Source organism: Papilio machaon, chromosome 26, assembly GCF_912999745.1.
Source record: "Papilio machaon chromosome 26, ilPapMach1.1, whole genome shotgun sequence".
Lineage (NCBI taxonomy): Eukaryota > Metazoa > Arthropoda > Insecta > Lepidoptera > Papilionidae > Papilio > Papilio machaon.
This window is the reverse complement of record NC_060011.1, coordinates 3,955,001-3,980,856: the sequence shown is the minus strand read 5'-3', so window position 1 is coordinate 3,980,856 and position 25,856 is coordinate 3,955,001. Positions and strand designations below refer to the sequence as shown.

The 25,856-nt window shown below is 34.0% G+C and overlaps 2 protein-coding genes across 4 annotated transcripts; both read left to right on the top strand.

The window, feature by feature from the left end:
- The first annotated feature begins 1,361 nt into the window (after window positions 1-1,361).
- On the top strand, window positions 1,362-22,570 carry LOC106708183 (protein EFR3 homolog cmp44E). Of its 3 annotated transcripts, none has more exons than XM_045684455.1 (20): window positions 1,362-1,461; window positions 7,129-7,333; window positions 10,875-11,025; window positions 11,390-11,542; window positions 11,670-11,768; window positions 12,419-12,573; window positions 12,937-13,015; window positions 13,999-14,143; window positions 14,525-14,595; window positions 14,897-15,091; window positions 15,454-15,626; window positions 16,309-16,412; window positions 16,857-16,977; window positions 17,361-17,496; window positions 17,887-18,003; window positions 18,362-18,482; window positions 19,698-19,786; window positions 21,087-21,248; window positions 21,421-21,571; window positions 22,423-22,570. In XM_045684455.1, exons 1-19 carry the CDS (start codon window positions 1,377-1,379, stop codon window positions 21,550-21,552), a joined length of 2,493 nt encoding a protein of 830 aa, XP_045540411.1. In that variant the 5' UTR covers window positions 1,362-1,376; the 3' UTR covers window positions 21,553-21,571; window positions 22,423-22,570. The 3 variants fall into 3 exon arrangements, with proteins under 3 accessions (XP_045540411.1, XP_045540413.1, XP_045540412.1); XM_045684457.1 differs by lacking the exon at window positions 1,362-1,461 and adding an exon at window positions 1,828-1,949; XM_045684456.1 differs by lacking the exon at window positions 1,362-1,461 and adding an exon at window positions 5,312-5,528.
- LOC106708198 (cyclin-L1) lies at window positions 2,005-3,505 on the top strand. Its single transcript, XM_014499675.2, has one exon. It carries the CDS (start codon window positions 2,217-2,219, stop codon window positions 3,462-3,464), a length of 1,248 nt encoding a protein of 415 aa, XP_014355161.1. The 5' UTR covers window positions 2,005-2,216; the 3' UTR covers window positions 3,465-3,505.
- Window positions 22,571-25,856: the final 3,286 nt, after the last annotated feature.

Below are 25,856 nucleotides of genomic sequence, written 5' to 3'. Positions count from 1 at the left end.
AGAAGAAAATACGTAATTTGTATCGTGTATTTTAGATACCTGTATCTCAGATAAACTACAAACAAATTTTATCAAAAAATATCTTTGGTATGTTAAAACTAATAGTTTAATGATTTTATTTTAAAACAACCTAAAAGTGTTATTGAAATAAAAAATAAAGACAAATAAATTGACGCCAAACGAAAAAACATTTCGCGGCAACTTTGACAACCGTTGATATGCGTTCACAAAGACCGTTTGAGGAAAGGTAAATGTTCCGTAGCTATCATGATTTAGCGGGACATGGCGACAGGATTTGCGATAACAGTGGCTTTTTGCCAAATCGAGCAACCGTTCACAAGCACATTGGCTCAACTTCAAGTCTGGCGTAACACAAATACTGTAATCTGTAATGTGCTTCTTACTGTAATATTGTTCTATAATTTAGAAAATAACAGTTGATAATAATATATCATTCGATGTAACAAGGCAAAGTTAGAAATATTCGTCTGTAAATATAATATGAACGGCTTAACACACGTGTGATCGTCCGGTGACGGGCCCTACTAGTTCGGACCCGTCGGGGGTTCATCTCCAGGACGAGTATTTGTTTATAAATTCTTCGCGGTTGCGACCGCCTGAGGGGAAACATAAAAATAATGTGAAAATTAAAAAAATGGTTCAAATATGCGGATCTCGTTGTAAAATGTATTTTTTGATAAACATGATTTTGCACATAAAAATTTTGCTATTAAATTATCACAGGCGAAATTACTACATCTAGAAAAAAGTAAGATTATGTAAGTTTCCATGTAACTCGGTATAGAGACATCTAGTGTCCGGAAGATAAAACCAGAACATGTTATCGCATCCAGTTAATTTTGCCACGCGCGATCCACTCGCGCATGATACTGCAAAGTTAAAATGAAACAATTTTAGAGTTAACTAGTACATATTTACTATTTTTAAATTTAGTCGTGTTGTACCTAACAGCTTGCTGTGACCGCATTGACATTTTGCGTATTCAATAATCTCGACAAAATAAAAATGAAAGTGCGAAATGTGACATTGTTGACCTTATTATAAAATCCGTGTTTTTATTTTGAGAATCTTTGGGTACAAATTTAAGCAATATTATTTTATAAAATGTTAAAAAGTTTCAATGTTTAAAGTATGTATTTTTAGGTACTTTTATTTAAATGTGATGCGTGTGTTGGTAATGTAATTATTTTTAGTGTGGATCAATTATTAAATGTGATATCTGTGAATTAAACATAGTTGCTTTAAGAGGGTTGTTTTGTTAAAAATATTTTTATTAAAAATTTACAAAAGGAGAGTTATTTACCTACGTTAAAATTTTCTATATTTTTCCTACTTCTTAAGTACTTGTTTTAAAAATGTCTATTGTGAAATGTTGTTTTGAAGCGGGAGAAGGTCATGATTTTTTGGATTCATTTGTTCAGAAATGCACGGATCCAGGATGTAAGTAAATATTATGTAAGATTTTATTCAGAACAATAATTAATTTGATGATTATGAGTTTCATTTCATTTTTATTACCATATCCATTGTTTAGTTTTATTGATCGATAAGATTCTCTTTTAAGTTTCCCGCTTTTGGTTTTCGTTCTGTTTCATCCTATTTTACAATTAAAGGGGTTCATGTCTATTGATCTTCACTAAAATTTTTGGTACAATGAAAATAATATTTTATTGTATAGATAAAAATGTATTATAAAAATATATCAGTGCTATTTCTAACGTTAATTACTGAAGTTAAAAAAAAGATGTTAGTTGCAATCATTTCTCACCATTGAAACAATTTTAGCAAAAACCGAACGCACTTATGTCAAAAACAAATTAAAATTGTTGATTTGTGTGACTCATTCAAAATCAACGCCTAATTTTAGTTAAATAGTGCTGTTGTTATAATTTTATCGAGTTTATAGTTAATTTAGATAATGGCGCATGGTAAGTCATGTTTCCAGTAATTTTTTATTCACACTCGAGTAGCAAATACCTAAAACAACTTGACATCTGTGAAGATTTGATGCGCCATCTTGGCTTTCTCTGCTGTCATTTTCGTTCGTCGATAGCGTTTTTGAGATTTGTGTCGTGTAGTTTTGCCATAACTATTTGGTAAATATAATATGAAGTGCACATTAACATTTGAATATCATTATAATTGATGTTATTACATAATTTTGTAATAAACTTACAAATATAACCGAAACCAACATGTCCACTACAACAGTGCAAAATCAAACAAAAAATAATAATGGAACAGCAACGAAGCCTCAGAAGACCTATGGCAAGATTGTGCTCACCCTCCACAACTGTCTTTTACCAGAATCAATTTTTAAACAGACGCCATCACAAGTTGATGGACTTGACATTGAAACCGAAACTGACCTACGAATTTTAGGTTGTGAAATGATTCAAACTGCAGGTATATTACTTAAATTGCCCCAAGTAGCGATGGCTACTGGTCAAATGTACTTACAAAGGTTCTATTACTCGAAATCTTTTGTGCGATATCCAATGGAAACTACAGCTATGGGAAGTATTTATTTGGCTTCAAAAGTCGAAGAGAAACCATGTAGAATACGTGATGTGATTAATGTGTTCCATCATATAAAACAAGTGAGAGCACAAAAAACCATATCTCCCCTGATAGTTGATCAAAATTACATAGAACTGAAGAATCAAGTAATTAAAGCCGAGAGACGAATACTTAAAGAATTGGGCTTCTGTGTACATGTGAAACATCCACACAAACTTATTGTTGTTTATCTCCAACTACTACAATATGAGAAGAACAGACAACTCATGCAGTTAGCCTGGAACTACATGAATGATGCCCTCCGAACTGATGTATTCATGAGATTCCCACCAGAAACCATTGCCTGTGCTTGCATATATCTGACAGCCCGTAAAATTGGACTGCCATTACCCAATAATCCTCACTGGTTTCTACTATTCAAAGTACCTGAAGAAGATATTAGAGAAGTCTCTTTAAGAATTTTACAACTTTACAAGAGACCTAAAGTCAATCCCGAAGAATTGGAGAGCAAAGTGGATGCTTTAAAGAAAATCTATCAAGCGAACAAACATATACAGGCACAGAAAGACAGAGAAGCGAAGGCAGAGGAAAAGAAGGCAGACTCTCCAGCTGCATCTACTTCTAAAGAAAGTAAACGGGACATTAAGAAAGAAAAGTCCCCAAAAACTCCACCATTATCCAAATATCACAGTAGCGGTCATAAGAAAAGAGAACGACGGTCCCGATCACCTTATGATCGTAAACGAGATTACTCGAGTAAACGGCATAAGTCACGTTCAAGGGATAGAGAACTGGATCGTTCCCGCGAAAGAAGAATGGACGACAAGAGGAGTCGAGTGATGTCAAGGAAGTATGATGATTATGACCGTGCTAAGTCGAGTCGGGATGGACGAGACAGCAGGGATGAGAAGCGCAAACATTAAATATATATCTTTTAAATTAGTGTAATTTCATAAATACACAATCTTAGAATTAACAGTTAGTTTTATTTCAAATTCTTGTTCTAAAAATGATATAGAGATGATATCCAAATATGTAGACAGTCAAATAAAGCTGCATGCTAACAAATAATTTGACAAACATGTAGTATTTAAAAAGTTTATATCTTACATAAAGGTGGATTTTAAAAAGTATTTATGCTTCATTTATCTCATTTTTTGTTTTAAATAATAAGGATATATCCTCCTTGCTTCCCATAGGTTTTGTATGAATGCATATATGTATCAAATATAATATACTTTTACATAGAATCAGTAACTAATATAAACTTTGAATACTTAATTTATCAGTCAACCAGGAGGGTTTTATATCTGTAGCACACTGCCAAAAGCGAAGCGTAGCCATGAAAACGAAGCGAAAAAGGGACTTTGGTTTGTTCCACATTATATTCGATTGCGTGTTGTGAGCTAAGCTGATAAATTTGTCGCTAACGAGGCAAATCAATGGTAGATTAATGTTAAAGCATATCATCTGAAATTACGTATGGACGCATGGATGGCTGTCACCTTCTGATCGTAATAGACACTATTAAAATAAGAGGCATTGGTTTCGCTTTCGTTCCGCATCGCTTCTGTTACCCGTGTGCTTGCGGCCTATGTACACGGGGATGGGTTTCGCCCTTTCCAGCTTCTATTTCAGCCGGGCTGGTTAGTTTATATTTAGCAACGCCACCCGCTGCTCGCCTCCAAAGTTCATTGCTTTTGACGGATATTGTGAATTTAAAGTGACTTTATTTTATACGTAATTCTAGTGTATTTAATTTTATATTCATTAATTTTTGGTTTTTAAATAATTGTTTCATGAAAGGCACATATACGGTTGTATTTGAAATTAAATGTATTTATCTAAAGAAAAATAATCTTTGTTGATGTTACGTGCATAAAAAGGGCATATTTTATCTTTTGGAATTAAAGTAAAGATTTATTCCTACTTGCATCCCCCTTCAGATCAGACACCCTTGTATCAATTTAAATAGTACCTAGAGGAGTCTTATTTTGGTTACTTAAAGGGTCACTAATTACTAGACATACACTAAGGGACGCACTTAGCGACGACGGAATAACTCTTAATGTTGAAACTTTAATTATACTTGTATGGAGTAGTCTAAACTGTAGTGACGACAGAGACTACGTGTTCGCTGCGTGTTATCAGCGTGTTATCGTTCAGCGTGACACAGTTGCGTCTGACGTGATGCGGGACGGACGTGCCGATTGTGTTAGAAATGTTAATCAGTGATGTGTATAATTGTTGTACAATGTGATGTGTATAACTATAATGTGTATAACTATTAAGTACTAACTTGTAATGTGTATAACTATTAAGTGATACAAATCTGTTACTTTCAGTTTAAAAATGGTTTTTTTATAGTTGTTTTCGGTAGACAAACGGTTAGATGAAGGATTTATACAAAAAACGATCTTGTTTGTATGTTTGTTTTGGAATAGTCGTATGATTTTTTTAAACTTATGAATCAGTCACACCGAAGAGTGTTATTTTTTATTAATGTAAAGAGAAAAAATCGGTATTTTTATTTATTTATAAATATGTATACCATTTTAACGTAAGATAATTTATAAAACATATATAGTTACAAATTATGTTATTGAGTTAAAAGAAAATTAAATAAAAAAAATCTTTTCCAACATAATAATGCTACATTAATTTTTTTTTTTTTAGTAATAATAGAGATTACAAATAACTAATTAAATATTATACCTAAAATCTTAAAATGTAAGAAAACACTAGCACCTAAATAAGTTCAAATTTCTTTAAACTTTAGTAGACGTATTTTATAAATAAATACTATTAAACAATATGCATTTAAGTATATAGTGCGTTATAAATATTGTTAACAATAAGTGATCCGATTAAGTTATGTGATTATACTTGGATTAAGTAAAGTTGTAAGTTTAAGTTGAAAATGATGCCGATGCGTAAAGTGGCCCACCGAGCATGTTTCATCGTAAGCAGAACTGTCTATATGACATGTAAGTTATCCATTTATACTTTAACTTAATTCAGAGACGTTTAAAGGTGATAAAAAAGTACCATCACGCAAAATACGCGTTAGCTACTTCTTCAACTTTCACCTCCGTTTCTGCCTTCTCTTCTGAAAAAGCCTCTATTACAACTCGACTATTAAGAGAGTCGATTAGTGTTAATTTCTTATACCAATTCAACACTAAGTTATGCCTTTAGTGGCCGATAAACAACTATGCTGAACATAAGCTCTCCCAAGAATCCTTAAAATAGACCTATTATCTCTTAGTAGAGTCACGACCTTGTAAGAAGTGGTACAAAATTTTACTGCGACTAATTTTTGTCGTAGTTATAATTACGACTTTTATTAGGGGTATATATATTTAATGCAGTATTTACAAACTATCTTTATGTTATCTAGAAAACAAGGGGCAACTAGCTAGCAACTAGCAAAGGGGCCTGCTGAAAACCAGCGTAGGGAGGGCCGATGTCGTCTCTGTATCAGCTGAGCTGGCCACCTTTTGCCAAGTCCTTAATCTTTGTGTTTTATTATTAGTTCATAAATTTATTTTGTGTGGCAATAAACGTTTATTCTATTCTAAAAATATATTTATATATACTCATAGTATAAATTCAATTTCTTTTTTATTGGCGGTCCTTTTTCATAGTATAAAGAGGAAAGATTTGATTGTTTGTTTGTATTCAATAAGGTCCGCAACTATTGACAGAATTGAAAAATTCTTTTACTATTGGGAAACTAAACTATACCCGAGTGAAATATGCTATATTTATTACTAGATTTATTTTTTAATTCCGCGCACTTCTTTCACAATTAGAATGCTACATTATCTTTTTGTAACATCTTACTTCTTATCTCGCTAATATTATAAATGCGAATGTTTGGATGGATGGATGTTTGTTTGAAGGTATCTCCGGAACGACTCTACAGATCTTGATGAAATTTGGCACAGATGTAGAACATAGTCTGGAAGAACACATAGGCTACTTAATATGTTTTTTTTTAATTCCGCGCGTACGGAGTTGCGGGCAAAAGCTTCTAGTTATATATAACACAAAATATCAGAATTTTTTTGCCGGAGCAAATTCGAGGCCGATCGCTAGTAAATAGCAATATACGATCATTGCAAGAAAGGAAATTGATTTCCTCTTCCACGTCAGATTAGAAAACTAAGATATATACTATTGCATATTCATTTGTATCTTTTTACATTATTTTTTTTTATTTTACTCATTACAATGTTTCAGACACTGAGTCTGAGAAGCCATGCATTATAAGTTTTAATTTTAAACCAATTTGTACATTACATTATTCGAGTATTCTTTTTGCGTATTCCTGCTATTATGTAATACATCTGGAAAATGACAAGATCAAAATAACGTAAAACTCTTCAAAAAATACACCCTTCAAATATACTTTACGACCAACGACGAGAGGTAGACGCCAGCAACGACATCTGCTTCACGAATGGACTGGCTCGCCTAGTAAAATACCACGACCACACAGAAGACAAGCGTGAAGTGGTTTTCTGAGGCCTGCGTATTCAAACATACTACATTTTGTATACATATTTGTTTACTACTTTACAGGTTGTTGCGGATGTTGTTCCGCTCTAAGGCCGCGTTACAAGCGGCTAGTGGACAACATCTTCCCTGCCTCTCCACAGGATGGACTGGTCAAATCCAACATGGAAAAGCTCACGTTCTACTCCCTCTCCAGCCCGGAAAAGCTGGACAGGATCGGGGAATACCTCTTTCAGAAGGCCTCCAGAGATATATACAGGAGACGACATGGGTAAATAGTACTTTTATAAACTATAAGTTAACCGTGGGTTTCTGACCAAAATCTCTGTGTAAAACATAATATCATCCCTGATTTTGACAAGACATAGATAACAATATGTTTTAAATGGAGATTTTCGACTCGGAAACCCACGGTAACTAAAGTGGCACATCAATATTATAATGTAAATTGTCGGAGACTATTATAAGCCTAGTACACAACTTGAAGCTTCTAATCAAATTAATAATTCGCAGAAGAATCGAATGTCACTTCATAGTTTAAAATCGAAACGTTTTAGCTACGGGGTGTATAACAGAAACATAATATAACCTCGAAATTTATTTCCATTCGGGAACAAATATAAAGACGTTCGTTCCAAATGTGTAGAAATAGTCTAAGATCCCGCTGCAGGATTGGTGTGCTCATCGACTTTTTGTTTAAAACCAAATTTTTATGTCTATTTATAGTTAAGAGAATATATATTTACTAGGGTGCCTATCAAAATTTGGCCGCCATTATTTTTTTTAAAATTATTTTTAATTGATTTTTGGTAAAAAATTTCGTTTATTTATTTTTTAAATAAAATAACGTCTACATAACGGTAATTAATATCAAGATTCTAAAAAATCACGGTTGCCGTTGCGCACCTGGCCGCACCTCTTTGCAGCCAGGTGTAAACAGGTATGACTTCGATAAATTTATACGTTTATAACCTATTTTTATTAATTATATGTCAAATTAAAGCTAATTTTTTTCTATTAATTATCATATAAAGTTGCTCAATTAAATCTGACCGCAAATAAGGGTTACTGGCTGTTAAAGATAATAAATATTTAAGGTAGAGTGAAAGAGAGTTAGCGCGTAACATCATTTGTCAGACGAGGACAGCGATTGCCGGCTGTGCGACGCTTTTAAGCCATTGCGCATGCGTCGAATGTTAGTGTTCTCAACCACCGGGGAGTAATAGAGACGACTTATAATAAATACTCCAAAAAATATGTAATTTTTTTCAAAATGACAAATTTAAAAATTGCAACAAAAAATTAATATTGATTTGATATATCGACGGTCTAGTTAGGAATTAACATTAACATTAAAATAACAATGTAAATATAAAACGTTGTTTATTACGAACTCCAAAACAGCGTGGTTTTTATGTTAGAATAAAAATGCCGCATCTGTTCAGTTGAGAACACTAACATTCGACGCATGCGCAATGGCTTAAAAGCGTCGCACAGCCGGCAATCGCTGTCCTCGTCTGACAAATGATGTTACGCGCTAACTCTCTTTCACTCTACCTTAAATATTTATTATCTTTAACAGCCAGTAACCCTTATTTGCGGCCAGATTTAATTGAGCAACTTTATATGATAATTAATAGAAAAAAATTAGCTTTAATTTGACATATAATTAATAAAAATAGGTTATAAACGTATAAATTTATCGAAATCATACCTGTTTACACCTGGCTGCAAAGAGGTGCGGCCAGGTGCGCAACGGCAACCGTGATTTTTTAGAATCTTGATATTAATTACCGTTATGTAGACGTTATTTTATTTAAAAAATAAATAAACGAAATTTTTTACCAAAAATCAATGAAAAAAAAATTTAAAAAAAAATAATGGCGGCCAAATTTTGATAGGCACCCTAGTAAATATATATTCTCTTAACTATAAATAGACATAAAAATTTGGTTTTAAACAAAAAGTCGATGAGCACACCAATCCTGCAGCGGGATCTTAGACTAGAATGAATAATCAACTGATTCAGAAAACTCGATAAAATTACTAAAATGACATTGGTATTAAGTGTACGGAAAGTCCGTATCTATTAACTCTTTGTTTATAACTCTACAATTCTTATAAAGTACTGTGTGTATTCTTTTGCTAGATAGAATATTGTTCTTAGGAGAAATTTGTATTATTTATGTTTTTAATCTATTGTCTTCACACCGCATACTTGTACCATTGTTAAACTAAAACAATTTCTAATTACGTAAAGTGTAAAGTGTATTATAAAGAATGTAAATATATTCCTGTATTCCCGCTATGGTCTAGTGAGAATGCGCCCTTATGCTCTGATTGGCATCAATATCTCGACTTGAATTTCAACTGTGGAAACTGTACTTGTCAACCCTTTGACTACCTTTATAAATACAGAGATAACGATGTTTTTGTTAACGTTTGTTGGCAGTGGAAACCTAATATAAACATGTGTAATGCACAGTCTGTTCTTAAGTAATTTCAATTAACCTACTCGTGTTCGAACAAAACAAAAGGTTTTCCTTCTTTGATAAAGCAAAGTAACTTTGTTTACAGTAAATTATTTTTAGAGACACGAAACTGATCCAATGATTTTGGCAATCATTTTAGATGTTAATTGATGTTTTTTACTATATAACTCGTGAACAGTTGATAGGATTTAAATGAAATGTAGCACATAGATAGATGAAAGTCTGAAATAGCTTCAGTTACTAGTAGTAGGCTACTAAGTATTTTTTTTAAATAACACCAACGAATTCACAGATGACATCTAGTTTCTAATTTTACTATATTTTACTTTTTATTTATCTTACTAATATTATAAACTAGCTTTTACCCGCGACTCCGTCCGCGCGGAATAAAAAATAGAAAACGAGGTAAAAATAATCCTATGTCCGTTTCCTGGTTCTAAGCTACCTGCCCACCAAATCGATTCAGCCGTTCTTGAGTTATAAATAGTGTAACTAACACGACTTTCTTTTGTATATATATAGATGCGAATGTTTAGATGGATAGATGGCATGGATCTCGATGAAATTTGGCCTAGTCTGAAAGAACACATGGGTTATTTATTAAGTCTTTTTTTAATTCGCGCGTACCGAGTCGCGGGCGACAGCTAGTTATTTATAATGTCAAATATCAGCAGTCAACTTTGAGAATTGAACCGTACGATAATCACTCGAGATAAAGTTTATCTTGAACCACTTTAAACTAATATCTTAACTATGTTTACACATAGAACGTGTATACCATTTAACAGTAACGTTTCAAGGACGTTACCATATGATTACTAGTAAGAAAACCTTATTATACTATGTCTATACCATTTTGTAAATAATGATTTATTTTTTATGTTGGTATTATTTTTAATTTACTTTATTTATTTATTTTATTTTATTTAAGCTTTGTACACAATATAGTTTTTGTAAAATTACATTAGAAATGCGGTGATTCATCTAATAGCAGGGATTGTAGTGTAATTGAAGATATCAATGTTGTTGTTATGGCCGAAGCCAACGTTTTAAAAGCTTTCTGGGCGTAATTTCAGTCAGATAAACACTATTATAGATTAGGTCTAAGGACGAGGCCAGGATGGTGTTTAAGTGATTTAGTTGTATTCTTAACTAGCTGTCGCCCGTAATTCCGTCTGCGCGGATTTAAAAAACTTTAGTAGCATATGTGTTCTTTCAGACTGTTCTACATCTGTGGCAAATTTCAGCCGTTCTGTTACCTTAAGTAAGACCTTAAGTAACCATGAGTATGATTATGACAATAAGATATATATGTTATAGTTTCGTAATAATCGCTATGGAAGCGATGGACCAATTGCTGCTGGCGTGCCATTCGCAGACACTCAACCTATTCGTAGAGAGTTTCCTCAAGATGGTGCAGAAGCTTCTAGAATCTACAGATCCCCAGCTACAGATACTGGCAACACAGAGCGTAAGTTACCATCACACGCAGTTTCCACCGTAACACCTGTAGAACAAACCAAACAGAAAAAAATAACTAGTTAAATATAACATTGTACATTTTGTTGGTATCACTGTTGTTTTAACACTTTAAGTGCCGCTATGATTTTCATCTGTCAAAGTGAACTCGCACCAAATCTATGGATTTTAACGAAGTTATAAAGTATCATAATGGTTAAGTTATTTTTTTTTCCTAAAATATAACTACCTATTCAACGAAAGAAGTTTCATCTCTTCAGAAATATGAAGCAGCCTACAGCCCTATGCCTTGAAAAGTATTACGTGTCTTACCAAAATCTAAGATATGTAACTCTTTTCGTCTCATCTTCCCGCAGTTCGTCCGCTTCGCTAATATAGAAGAGGATACGCCATCTTATCACCGGCGGTACGACTTCTTTGTGTCAAAGTTCTCCGCAATGTGCCACAGCAACCACGGCGATAAGCCTATCCGAGATAAGATACGACTTGCCGGAATACAGGGTTTGCAGGTACATCATCAACTCTTTCCCATTCTTTTCTTAAAAGGAAAGAATGGGACGAGGAAATAGTTTTGACGGAGGAAAAGAAGAAGGACTATTTGGAGATACTTTTTTATTTTTTTTATTTTTCTTATAGGGGGTGATAAGAAAAACTGTATCCGATGATCTTGTAGAGAACATTTGGGAAGCCCAACATATGGATAAAATTGTACCGTCTCTGTTGTACAACATGCAGGTAAATATTTAAATATAAGTCATTTGTTATTGACTTAAGTGTGTTTATTTATGTTGACGCTACCGAATATTTTAAAAAATTACTTGTCATTTTTGTTTTAATAGCATTATACACCTAGCTGTCGCCCGCGACTCCGTCCGTGCAGATTTAAGTAAAAACATATTTAGTAGCTTATGTGTTCTTTTAGGCTATGTTATATGTGCCAAATTTCATTAAGATCCGTTATGGCGTTCTGGAGATACTTTCTAACAAACATCCATCCGTTTAAAGTTTCTTATAATTAGTAGACCGTCGGTGTCTCAGGGGTTAAGCACTTGACTTGCAATCTGCAGGTCCTGGGTTCGAATCCCGCTATGTACCAATGTGTTTTTCGATTTTCCATTTACAAATGTACATTTATCCGACGTTCTTACGATGAAATAAACCATCGTGATGCTGCACATATCTGAGAAGAAATTCAAAGATATGAGTGAAGTCAACCCGGACTGGGCCAGCATTGACTATGGCCTAGTCACCCCTAACTTGGGGTAGGCTCCGAGAACTTCAGTGGGGACGTAGTATAGCTAATGATGATGATTTATAATTAAGTTTTTTTTAAATTCCGCGCGGACAGAGTCGCGGGCGTCAACTAGTAAACTATATTTTTATAGGTAGCGGAGAAATACGAGACAGTATCTTGTATGGAGACGGATGGTCGCGATGGTGCGGAGGAGGACCCCTCGCGACTGGCGGAGGCCTGTCTCCGCGAGCTGGTCGGCCGCGCATCCTTCGGCCATATACGTAGTGTGTTGCGACCTGTGCTCACGTCAGTATTTCTTTAGAGTTGGTTTACACTGACGTAATACTTGTAAAACATCCCCACAACATATATTCTTATACAGCATTTTCGGCGAAATTCATGTTTACACACAATTCAGGCATTTAGTTAATACTAGCTTTTGTCCATCATTTGGTCTCCAATTCAATAAAAAAGTAGTCTAAGTTACTCCTGCAAATATAAGCTATCTACCAGTAAAAGCCCCGTCAAAATCGGTCCAGCAGTTTTGGAGATTATCTGGAACAAACGCAGACTTGCGGACTAACAAAAATTAAAAAAAACGGTTTTAAGTTAACAGCTACGCAAATTTTTGCGTTTTTTTTTGTATTAAAGTAGTTGTGTATTTTCCAGACATTTTGATCGACATGAACTCTGGGTGCCGAACGACTTCGCTGTTCACACATTCAAGATTATCATGTTCTCTATTCAGGTAAAGTTAAAGCATTTAAAAATGCATTTCCCACCCTTTTCTTATAAGGAAAGAATGGGTGGGAGCAGTGTATTTGACGGAGGAAGGGTCGCATAGGAAGGGGAAATAATCTCTTGTGCGTCTCCTCCTCCGTCGTTTAAAGGTAGACAACGCATCTGTAATTGCGGTTGTCTATGGGCAGTGGTCGCTTCGCTGTTTTAGCGAATCAGGTCGCTGCTTGCTCACTTGCCACTTTATAATATAAAAAAAAATCTCATCTTTATACTTAATAAAAAAAAATACAAAAACACATTTCCTTGTAACGCAGGATCTCAGCAATTCCGGCATATTTTTGAATAATCCTTTTTGTAATTAAAAGATCTATATACTAAGGACACGCTTTAGGTTATATATATTCACGTCATTATACTCAGGGGGTGAGTAAATTGAAAAATATTATGATACCTAAAAAGGATAACAATTGCAAACCAAAATCAGTAAAGAAGGATAGTTGCCATGGTAACGATAATTCTCAGACAATGGCTTATTCTTTGTTATTTGTACGTTTAAATTTTAGCTGAATGTAAAAAATAAAACGAAGTTTTTCTGTGTAACAAAATAAATAGATTTTCATGCGGATGGAGCCGCATGAAAACATCTAGAATACATTAAGAACGGCTTTAATTACGTATCCGGTGATGGCACCGACTAGTTTCGGACCATTATCAACATCCGTAACTAGTCGGTGCCGACATCTGATGATTATACGTGAGTTAACCCAGGGTGCGAAACTAGTCGGTGCCGACATCGGATTATACATGAGTTAAGCTAGGGTCCGAAACTAGTCGGTGCCGACATCAGATTATACGTGAGTTAAGTCAGGGTCCGAAACTAGTCGGTGCCGACATCAGATTATACGTGAGTGAAGCCGTTCTTAATTAATTTATTACAATGTCTCATGAAATTTTAAACACCAATAATAAATACAAAATAATATTATCCAGGCGCAGTATTCTTATAGCGTAGTGGAAGCATTAATGCAGCATTTGGATGCTGGATCAGGAGGTGGAGCTGCTCGTACGAGAGTGAGAGCTGCTCGCGCATCTGTACTCAGTAATATTGTGGCCATTGCAGCTGCTGATAGTGTTGGTAAGTTAGATATCTTTCCTTTTTTTATAGCAAAAGATGGCAAACGAGGAACTGGACTTATAAAGATAACGAAACTCAGGGGACTGAGTATTTTTTGTCGTTATAGAGAGTTATCGTTATATGGAGTGAACAAAAAAACAATCAAATTAACAAGATAAAATAACATAAACCATAATACCGATAATATTTACTGTCTACAAATATGAACACATTTCTTCGTAATCGAGAATGGCGTATCGTTATAAAGAGTGTTTCAATATGAGGGTCTTAACGCAAACCAACCAAGTTGGGCTCACTTCAACGTTACAGGGAGTTTATGATTATAAAGGATAACGTTATAAAGAGTTTACACTGTATTTTTTATCAACTTGTATTTCACAGGTCCATCTGTATTGGAAATCATCAACAATCTACTAACCAACTTAAGAGCGTCCGTGGCTAGAGATTCTGAGGTAATAGTTCTTTTCTATCACTAACGGAACGGAACTAACGGAAAAAGAGCGAGTACACACTATAGTGTGTAATTTTATACACTATACGTATATATTCTATACTTTTACACACTATAGTGTGTAAAATGTTAATAACATTGCTATTTCTTTCTCTCGTACAAAACTAGAGCGAGACGAAGCTATACCGGTACGGTAGTGTGAATGAAATAGCCATCTCTTTCTCTCCTATGAAAAGAGAGCCAGCTAAAACTATATCAGAGCGTTTATATTAATAATATTTGTATCTCTTTCTTTCTTATAGAAAGAGAGTGAGGAGAAGTTATACCAGGAGGCGCTGATCAATGCATTGGGAGAGTTTGCGGATCATTTGCCCGATTACCAGAAGATAGACATCATGATGTTCATCGTGAGCAAGATACCCAGCGGACAGAGAGCTGGGAAACCAGCAAAGCCTGATGTGATGCTGCAGAGCATATTGCTTAAATCACTGCTCAAGGTCAGATAACTAACTATAGGTTTCTGAGACTGGAATCTCTATATAAAACACTAGCTTTTACCCGCGACTTCGTCCTTGCGGAATAAAAAAAATGCACACAAGATAAAAAAAGTTCCTATGTCCGTCTCCTAGTTCTAAGCTACCTCCCCATCAATTTTCAGCTAAATCAGTTCGACCGTTCTTGAGTTATAAATAGTGTAACTAACACGACTTTCTTTTATATATATAGATTAAAAGAAACAGTCATGACCCCTGTTGGGTATAGGCCTCCTCCATTTTTCCCTATCTGTTGCCGTTTTCCACCAGGATTTTCCTGCTATTTTCCTGGTCAGATGACATACTAAAAACTATGATATTTTCAGGTTGGAACTACATACAAAACGACAGAATTAAGCAAGGCTTTCCCGGCGGCGTTCCTCGAGGCGTTACTGCGTTTGTCGAGTGCAGGAGAACCTTGCACACGAGCATTACTGCAGCGTATCCTGCACACGCTGCTCGACAGGCGTGGAAACGCTGCTTTACTTGCTCTACCCACGTATGTATATCACGTCGGCTTTCACTGCTTTACGATTGCAAACGAAAAGCAACTTTTTATTATAAGATGTATAGATGGACTTCTATGTATACAGATGTTTGGTTAATCTTAGATATGCTTTTATAAAATAGAAACCGTTTAAAACGACAATGGTTTGAAGAATTCGGTTATAGTGACCAAAATCAATGATTCAAATTCAAAGCAAATGCTTTATGTTAAACTAGCTGTCGCCCGCGACTTCGTTCGCGCGCAATTAAAAAAAAACTTAATAAGTAGCCTATGTGTTCTTCCAAACTATGTTCTATATCTGTGACAAATTTCATCAAAATCTGTTTAGCCGTTCCGGAGATACCTTCAAACAAACATCCATCCATCCGTCCATCTAAACCAGTGATTGTCAAACTTATTTCTTTCACCGCCCCCTTTGAAAATCAATTATATTTCAGAGCGCCCTAATTTTTATTCAGCCCTAAAACTTAAAAACCACAATTTCATTACTTTAATTAATTTCAATGCCCCCATTTTTGGGCCTCTTATCGCCCCCTCCTAGGTTTCAAACGCCTCCAAGGTGGCGTTATCGCCCACTTTGGGAAACACTGATATATTACGACTGAATAGTCAACCCTTTCGATGTTGTTATAACCGATATGATATTTAACTAGTTTCTTTTTTAATATTTCAGAGTGGATTATGCAGAACTAGGTCTAACAGTGGAGAAATGTTCTAGACCTGATTTGATATTTATCAGCAAACATGGATATGCTATATTTAGCTCCTTATATGATGGTAAGATTTTCTAATAATTTGTTAATTTTATTACAGACTAGTGTTTGCCTTCGACTTCGTCAGCGAGAAATAAAAATAACCTATATTCCAGGATACTATCTTTACTTTCCAATAAAAGTCAAAATTGGTCTAAACATTTCAGAAAAGAGAGAAATAAGGATTTTTTTTATTAATCGCTAACGATCGCCCAAACTATTTTTGACAAGTGACCCCCTATTCCAAAATGAACTGACCTCAGACCCCCATGGCTAAATTATCTATTTTTAAGATCAATTACTATTATTATTAATTCTGACTTAGGTCAATAGAAGAAGACAGAGTGAAAATTATCAATGCTTTAAGTTGGATATCAAACATCCATCCATCCATCCATCCAAACATTCGCATTTATAATATTAATAAGATATATCTAGATGAAATAGAAATGTCAAATGTATGCTTTAGGTCTTCAACTGGAATCAAACACTGTAGAGAATGTGGAAGCTATATATACAACACTGGCTTTGCTCTGCATTGAACTGGCTTCTGAAGAGACCGTACCTGATATGCTGCAATTGATACTTGCGTAAGTTCTATAAATACTAACAAATATTGTCATCCCTTTCGTACTCCTTGAAAAAAGAGTGACAACAATATATATTAAAGTAACATCACGACACTCCCTCTCTCTCTATCTCCCTCTCTCCCTCTCCACCCCCTCTTTACCTAATTTTAATAATCATGAATGATGTAATTAATTTCAGTATTCAACAATCAGCTCTAAAAAATATACTCCCTCTTTTCCATCTCTTTCTCTCTCTTTTCCATCTCTCTCTCTCTTTCTTCTCTTAATAATCATGAATGAGGTAATTACTTTCAGTATTCTGCAATCAGCTGTAAAAAATATACTCCCTCTCTTTTCCATCTCTCTCTTCTCTTAATAATCATGAATGTTGTAATTACTTTCAGTATTCAGCAATCAGCTCTAAACAACCCGGTGTTATCAACCGCTCAGCAATGTCGACTGCACGCGGTGGCATTGTCACTATGCGCTTTGCCAGCACACGTGTTAGTACTGCCAGCGCTTAAAGACTACGTTTCCAAGGTACCATTCACAATGGAGCCCTACTAGTCATAATAAAGCCCTTTGAAAGTAGACTTTAATAAGCTAGCAATAGCTCTTGTACAAATGGTCCTTCTACATTGACTAGTTTTTAAAGAACCCCATACTTTAAGAATCTTATGGCGATCATAGGTCTTGTATAATTGGTTTAGTAGAACTGTAGCCATGTGTAATGGCAGCGCTTAAAATAAACATTTTTTCCAATGTACCAGTCATAATAGAACTATGTACAGTAAGACTTATGTAAGAGCCAACAGGTCTTGTGTAAATGGTTCGTCATAGACCAATTTAAACAGACTGTGTGCTAGCATAACTTTATAAGAGTCAATAGGTCTTAGGTAAATGGTCATTTTGACGCGATTTCTTTTACAGATTATAGAAGCTCGTCGTGAGGAGGCGCCACATCTTCTCCCCCCACTTCTAGAAGATTACGACAACTTGTCACCCTCGAGAATGCCATCCAAGATGCCATATCTGATGATTGACCAGGTTAGTTGAATATTGTTTTTTTAAATAATAAAAACATATACTGTCTTTATTAAAGTCTTAAATTAGTAGAGTGAGGAAAGATGGAGGAAATAACAGTGAAGAAAAGAGAGAGATAAATAGAGAATATGTTTATTTATGTCTCATTGTATGATTATGTATTTATCACTAGAGGAGTTAGAGAGGGAGAATAACTCTTCTCTTCTCTCTCCCCCGCTCGTAGAAGAAAAGAGAAAGAAAATGAATATCCCTCTGTCTCTTCGTTATTGTCATTGTAGCTTATGTCTGGTACTTGTGAAAATGAGAAAGACATATCTCCCTCTCAATCTCTTGTATATGTTAAGTTATGTTTGGTCACTAGATGGCGTTGTGCGAGTGTGTGAAGGCGAGTGGTATTGACGGCAGCCGGCTGCAGTCACCACTGCCGTATAGCGCTGGTGGAGCACCAGGACTTGCACACCGACATAGCTGGGTAGAGGCAGGTCGGTATACGACTACAAGAACAACGTGATATCTATATATATACTAGCTGTCGCCCGCGACTCCGTCCGCGCGCATATAAAAAATGTGGGGGGGGGGGGTTGTGAAAAATAGATGTTGGCCGATTCTCAGACCTACTGAATATGCTCACAAAATTTTATGAGAATGGGTCAAGTCGTTTCGGAGGAGTACGGGAACGAAAACTGTGACACGAGAATTTTATACATATCTATATATATAGTCAGAAAGTCGTGTTAGTTACACTATTTATAACTCAAGATAGGTTGAACTGATTTAGCTGAAAATTGATGGGGAGGTAGCTTAGAACTAGGAGACGGACATAGGAACTTTATCTTGTGTGCATTTTTTTTTATTCCGCGCGGACGAAGTCGCGGGTAAAAGCTAGTTCATTTTAAAATCACAATATTACAGCATGTACGGAGGCCTAATTTAAGTCATGTCTCCTTTCCTAATCCTTTTTCTTATTAGGAAAGGATGGAGGAAGTGGATTAAACGGAAGACGCATAGAATGAAGAAATATCTTTTTTTTGTCCATCCACTTCTCCATTGCTTAAAAGTAGGCATCTGCATTTACTGATGTCTATGGGCAACGATCGCCTCGCTATTTTGACAAATTCAGATAGTCGTTTGCTCGTTTGCCCCTTTTTGATATAAAAAAGACATTATTTTAAAATGTTAACATTTCAGCATTAATTAAAACGATTAAATAGTTGCCGTAATTGATTTGATTTCTGAAAATAAGCAAAAAAAAAACTATTCAATATGAAATTAAAATTTATCTATGCTTCAATATTTTAAATAGCTTCTAATGTATAGTTTTAATTTAAAAAATATATACAGTACTTTGTTCTTGTAAAGAAGTGATTATTTTTATCACTAGATGGCGCTGTGTGAGTTCATGAAGTCATCTTTATTATCTTTTTTCTAAAATACTGAGAGGTTTGAGGGGATATTATCTCAGCAGTGTAAACTAAGTTATATTCTGGATGTCTAGATTTTATAGCTAATTTATTTGTTACTAGCTGTCGCCCTCGAGTCTGTCCACGCGGAATTAAAAAAAACGTAATAGCCTATAAGTTCTTTTAGACATTTGTGACAAATTTCATCAAGTTACGTTGAACCGTACCTAAGATAACTTCAAACAAACATCCATCCATCCATTTAAACATTCGTATTTATAAGTAATATATATTTAGGTGCTGCACAAGGTCGAGACAGCCTGGCGGATATCGCAGCAGGTCCTGCCGAGCTTGACAGTGCCAACAGCTCGCCTGGTGTCACACGAGTTAGTATAACACGTAATACCTACATCATACTGACATTTTACCTTCTACCCACATCTTTCATAAAATTATACGTTTTAAATAAAAAAAAATGTACCAGGTCGATATGAAAAAAAAAATCAATTTTTTTTTGATGTGGTCACTGTTTTTTTTAGGGAAATTCTGAGTAAACTAGTTATTAGTAAATGCATCAAATTATGTTTTAAATTCCTTTGTTTCTGTAATTGGTCCTTCAAGTCAGGATAATCTAAATTTAAATTTCCACTGTCGTAAAAATTTGTACTAAAATATATTGCCATCTCCTTTTTTTTTGAGAGTTTGATATGACAATATGTTTCTGTACATGTTTCGACAGTGGAAACTGATCGTAGTGTTGTACTATAGCATATACAATGTGACGCGCTCGATGAAGAGTACAGATCTTTTGTGGAGAAATACAACAGAAATCCGCGCACTGTGATGCTCAAGTTCGGCGTATACGTAAATATATTTACAATAATTGTAATTTTTTAAACGTTGTCAGTTTATAAAATCACTAAGCATATTACAAACTGTGTTTCCACTGTATTAGCACTTGTTTAGACATATTTCGTCTTTATTTTTTCAATTCATTTTGTATTCAAAAAAAAAATTGAGAAGGAAAAGGTAAACGTGGTATGGACATGTTATGAGAAGGGAAGAATCGTATGTGACAGAGAACGTTAAGTATGAGTGTGAAAGTACACAGGTAGAGGTAGACCTAGGAATAGATGAATAAATTGTATGAAAGGAGACATGATCAAGAAGGGGGTGACAGAGATGACTGCAGACAGATTGATTTGGAAGGAAACCTAGTGCACCGACCATTATCGGTTCCCCACCCCCAACCGAGTCAGTTGTCAATTAATATTCTTTCCTGGAGTGTATTATTATTATTATTTTATCAGTTAATTCAATTATCACTTGTTTACATTATATACTTTATCGTTTATCTTATATATTTATTATATAGCGCACAGATAACGAGTTTTGGAACTGGGGTCAAGATATGGACCCGAACTTGTATCGTCATCTCAATCAGGATTTATCCAAATTGGTATAATACTATAGTTGATTGTAGACCTTTTTTTAGATTTGATGTTACAATATTAATTATTTTAGATATTTTTAACGTATTGTTATTTAAAATGTTATCTTGACGAAGTAGATCTATATATTAATGAACATGTATACTTGTCGACAGTATACATAACAGTATATTGAACATGTATACTTGTAAACAGCATACATCACAGTATATTGAACATGTATACTTTCCGACAGCATACGACGCAGTCAGACAGCGTGAGTCTGGAGGCGCTACGTCGCGCCGCGAACGGACCCAGCGAGGCTGAGAAGCGAGAGGCTGAACGAAAGAAGGCCTCACTCAACAACACGTTTAGGACTGCGCCATTTGATTATCTGCTGCATCTTACACAGCCAAAGGTTTGTATGAAATACTTTGTAACCAACAATTCTATTATTTACAGTCTAATGCCAGTGGCAATGGGCTCGAAACTAGTTAGTACTTACACTTAACTAGGCGTGAGTTTAGCCGATTTTAAATTTATTGTGTTATTGTGAATTTGATTAAATATTGTATATTGTTGTATTTCAGTACGAGATCCAGGACAAGCTGCAGGAGATATTCTCGTCGCTGTCTCAGGAGCCGCTGCTGGCGGGCGGCTCGCCCAGCGCCAAGCTGCGCCGCGACCACGACCACGCGCTGCCAGATCTCTTCCTCTGCTGAACTGTATGCTCACTGCAAGGTATGCTTCACTGTGAGGTATGCTTGACTGCGAGGTATGCTTAACTGCAAGGTATGTTTGACTGTGAGGTATGCTTAACTGCAAGGTATGCTTAACTGCAAGGTATGCTTAACTGCAAGTTATGCTTGACTGTGAGGTATACTTAACTGCAAGGTATGCTTGAGTGCAAGGTATGCTTGACTGTGAGGTATGCTTGACTGTGAGGTATGCTTGTCTGTGAGGTATACTTAACTGCAAGGTATGCTTGACTGTGAGGTATGCTTAACTGCAAGGTATGCTTGACTGTGAGGTATGCTTAACTGCAAGGTATGCTTGACTGCAAGGTATGCTTGACTGTGAGGTATGTTTGACAATGAGCATACCTCATGCTTGTTAGTATGACATTTTCACTCAACCGAGACAATTTATACTGTATAACATTGTAATGTATACCGATTTCAATGTATACTACTGCGATGTATACTTGTCTGTCAGTAAGGCTCCTTACACACAGACCAGTGTGGAGAGTTGAGCAGGTTTTTATAGCAAATAAAATTAATCTTTATACCACTGAAACAAGGTTTCATTTTACCCTTGCTATAGATAAAAAGACGTGCAAATTAAAATATCTTGTTTCAATCGTACAAAGCTCAATTTTGTTTACAACAAAAAATATATTCTGCTCTCTGCCCCGATCTATCTGAAGTATACAAGATATTCTTGACTATGTATATGTATGCTAACCGTAAAGTATGCTGCTGTGAAGTATGCTTACAGGGACGTATTCCGGAAAGATTTTTTTATTAATTTAAAGATAATGAAATAGTTTACGTGCATTTATTGTTTACTGAATTATATTATTTCTTTTTCAGATGTTAAAAGCCGTTATTTATAGCATATTCGCACATTAACAGTTATTAAAGTGTTTCATAATACTTTAAACACGCTTCCATGACTAATAGTGGGTTTCTGAGACAATAATCTCTATTTAAAATATATTGTTATGTCTATTTTGTCAAAGATAATGACAGAGTGATGATATCTATATCTAATATATAAAATTCTCGTGTCCCGGAGTTCGAACTTGAACTCCTCCGAAACGGTTTGACCGATTCTCATGAAATTTTGTGAGCATATTCAGTAGGTCTGAGAATCGGACAACATCTATTTTTCATTTTGTTTTTTTTTTTAACTGCGCGCGGACGGAGTCGCGGGCGACAGCTAGTCTATATCTATATATATAAAAGAAAGTCGTGTTAGTTACACTATTTATAACTCAAGAACGGCTGAATCGATTTGACTGAAAATTGGTGGGCAGGAAGCTTAGGACCAGGAAAAGGACATAGAATAATTTTACCCCGTTTTCTATTTTTTATTTCGCGCGGACGGAGTCGCGGGGAAAAGCTAGTATTTTATATAGAGATTGTGGTCTTAGAAATTCACAGTTAAAAAATTATTCAAATCTCGCTGCGGGTTTCCACTGTCTGAACATTTGTATATAAACATGTTGTCAAACATGTTTTAAGACAAGTTATATATTATGAGATATAAATGTAGGGACACACTGTATAGTGTCAAAAACAGTTGTCATTAAATTTGACAGTGACATTTATATTATATATTACTGTCTCTTTTTTGTCATTGCGAATGACAGAGATAGAAATGTGTATACAAATGTCACTGCAGTAATTCCATGGTTACTTTATCGATATCGATGTCTGCATATATCGATAAATATTTTTATATCGATAACTTGGGTACAACACTAATATAGAATCCGTTGACTCAATTATATCGATTAGTAGCAATAACTGTTTAAAGTATTTTTTAAAGTGATTTTTAAATTACTTTGTTTTATTTTATTTTAAATTTTTCACTTGACACTGGTATTGAATCTTGTCACCTTTACATTATCTTTGAATAGAGACAGCTGTATAATTCAACAGTTATTAAGTATATATGAAATTGTGATGTCAATTTCTATAACTAATTGTATGGAGATGGCAGGGCTCGCGTTGGGTTAGGGCGTTGGACAACCGCCCAGGGCTGGACAGAAAAGGGACGTCATAGGTCTCCGAATAATAAAATCTCATATAACTCTGTCAAACCCCATAATTATAAAGAAGGTGTCGTTAAAATCTTACGCTAGTAGAGCCTTAAATCGTTATTTAAATTATGGATTTTTCAATTTCATTGTATTGTCAAATGTTTTTTTTTAATGTGGTTAAATATAAAATTTGACATTATTTCATTAGTAGAATATGATTGCAGTGACATTTGTATTTATAACTTTTTTATGTTTAATACATACATACATACAAACATGTCTATTATTAGTAAGTCTATGATTACAGAGCTATGAAGGTAATTTTTTTTTAGATAGGTTTATTATTTTTATTAAATTCGACTTACAAGTGTTACCGCAGTGGAGTTCTACGGTTAATGTTTATGGGATTATAAATTAAAAAAAAATGGACTATATAATACTGCCTTTAGTAGCCTAAATAGAAATCTCTTTTTGACTTCTTTCTATTTGACATGAAATTCGTAAAAGTTGCCAGTATTATTGTCTTTATATAACTTTTTAATCTGTGGTACATTTGTACCTTTTTTATGTCTTGATATTTATTTTTCTTTTACATTCCAGTGATATATAATTTTATATTATAAGGTTATGTTATGTAATATTGAATTGAGATGCCGTTATTTTTTTTTATATTAATTTTTCTTTAAAAAAAAGTGCGATGAATTTCTTTGTCAAAATGTAATATTTCTCTTTTTGACAATTATCAAAGCAATATGATATTATTTTTAATTATTTATATAAAATTATAATATAACTGTTATCTTAATAATTAAGATTTTACACATTGTAATTCCGATGTGAATTATTTTGTGTAAAATTATAAATTGTATACAACGCCATCTAGCGGCGAATTAATAAAATTTGAAACTTATCTTATAAATCAGTATTTAAATATACGGCTAGTGTTTCAATTAGTGTGCTGTTTTGTCAAATATTGGTGTTATTGCATGGAATATAGTAAGGTTGTGTTAGTATATAACAGTTCAAAGTATATTATGTGTTTCAATTCACCCAAAATAAACATATTTTCATCACAGTTTTATTTTTTACTAGCTTTTACCCGCGACTCCGTCCGCGCGGAATAAAAAAATGCACACAAGATAAAAAAGTTCCTATGTCCGTCTCCTAGTTCTAAGCTACCTCCCCATTAATTTTCAGCTAAATCAGTTCGACCGATCTTGAGTTATAAATAGTGTAACTAACACGACTTTCTTTTATATATATATATATAGATATAGATTTCGTCAAGATACGTTTAATACGTAAGTAATAATATAAAACAGTCTTACTGAAACGTTAAGTGGTCAATGACAAGTATGCGACAACACTAAGGGTGTTCCTTAGTGACGAAATAATAACTGCGCGTAGTAATTATTATAAAAACATTTATTTCAAAATAACAATCTTATCTAATTACATACGATTTATTATATTACATTCATATGTACATAACTAGGAGGTTTATAGGTAACTGATAATTTTTATTAAAATTTACATTTAGCATCTAAACCCTTGGTCAATGCACACAAATAATTTTTAAATGTAACATAAAAATTTGGCCAAACTTTTTAATATAGATCATTAAGATAAAATTCCGTGGTCACAAATTTGAAGTCAACTGTTTTTTTTCTTGTTCATAAAATACAAATTTTATTAAAAAATATGCATGTTTCAAAACATTTCTATAATAAAATTTCTTCGATCCAAATATCAGTGAAAATCCATCTTATATATTATTCATGTGCAAAGACCCATTGATACATTTATGTTACACTTGTAAATATTGTAACATTAATGTTAAAATTTAAATTATTGTAATATTTATGTTACAATTTAAAATATTGTAATATTAATATTACAATTAAAAATATTGTTACATTTATATGGCATTTGTATATTTATATACAGATCTGTTTAGTAACATTGCGTTTTGAACAGTCTTTGATCACAACGGAATTTGGAACTATTATTATTTAAAAATATTTACAAAAACATTACAAATTTTACATTGAAATTAAATTAATAAGAAGTTATCATCGACAATTTTATATTCTTTAAATAATGGTTAAATTTTTGATACAAAAATAATATAATATGACATTAAAAAATATTTCATAATAATTATTTCGAAAATATTAAAAATTACAGAATATGAAAAATTATTTGTGATGTTTAATTCATTTAAATTATTTCTTTGGTTATTTGTTAATACATAAATGT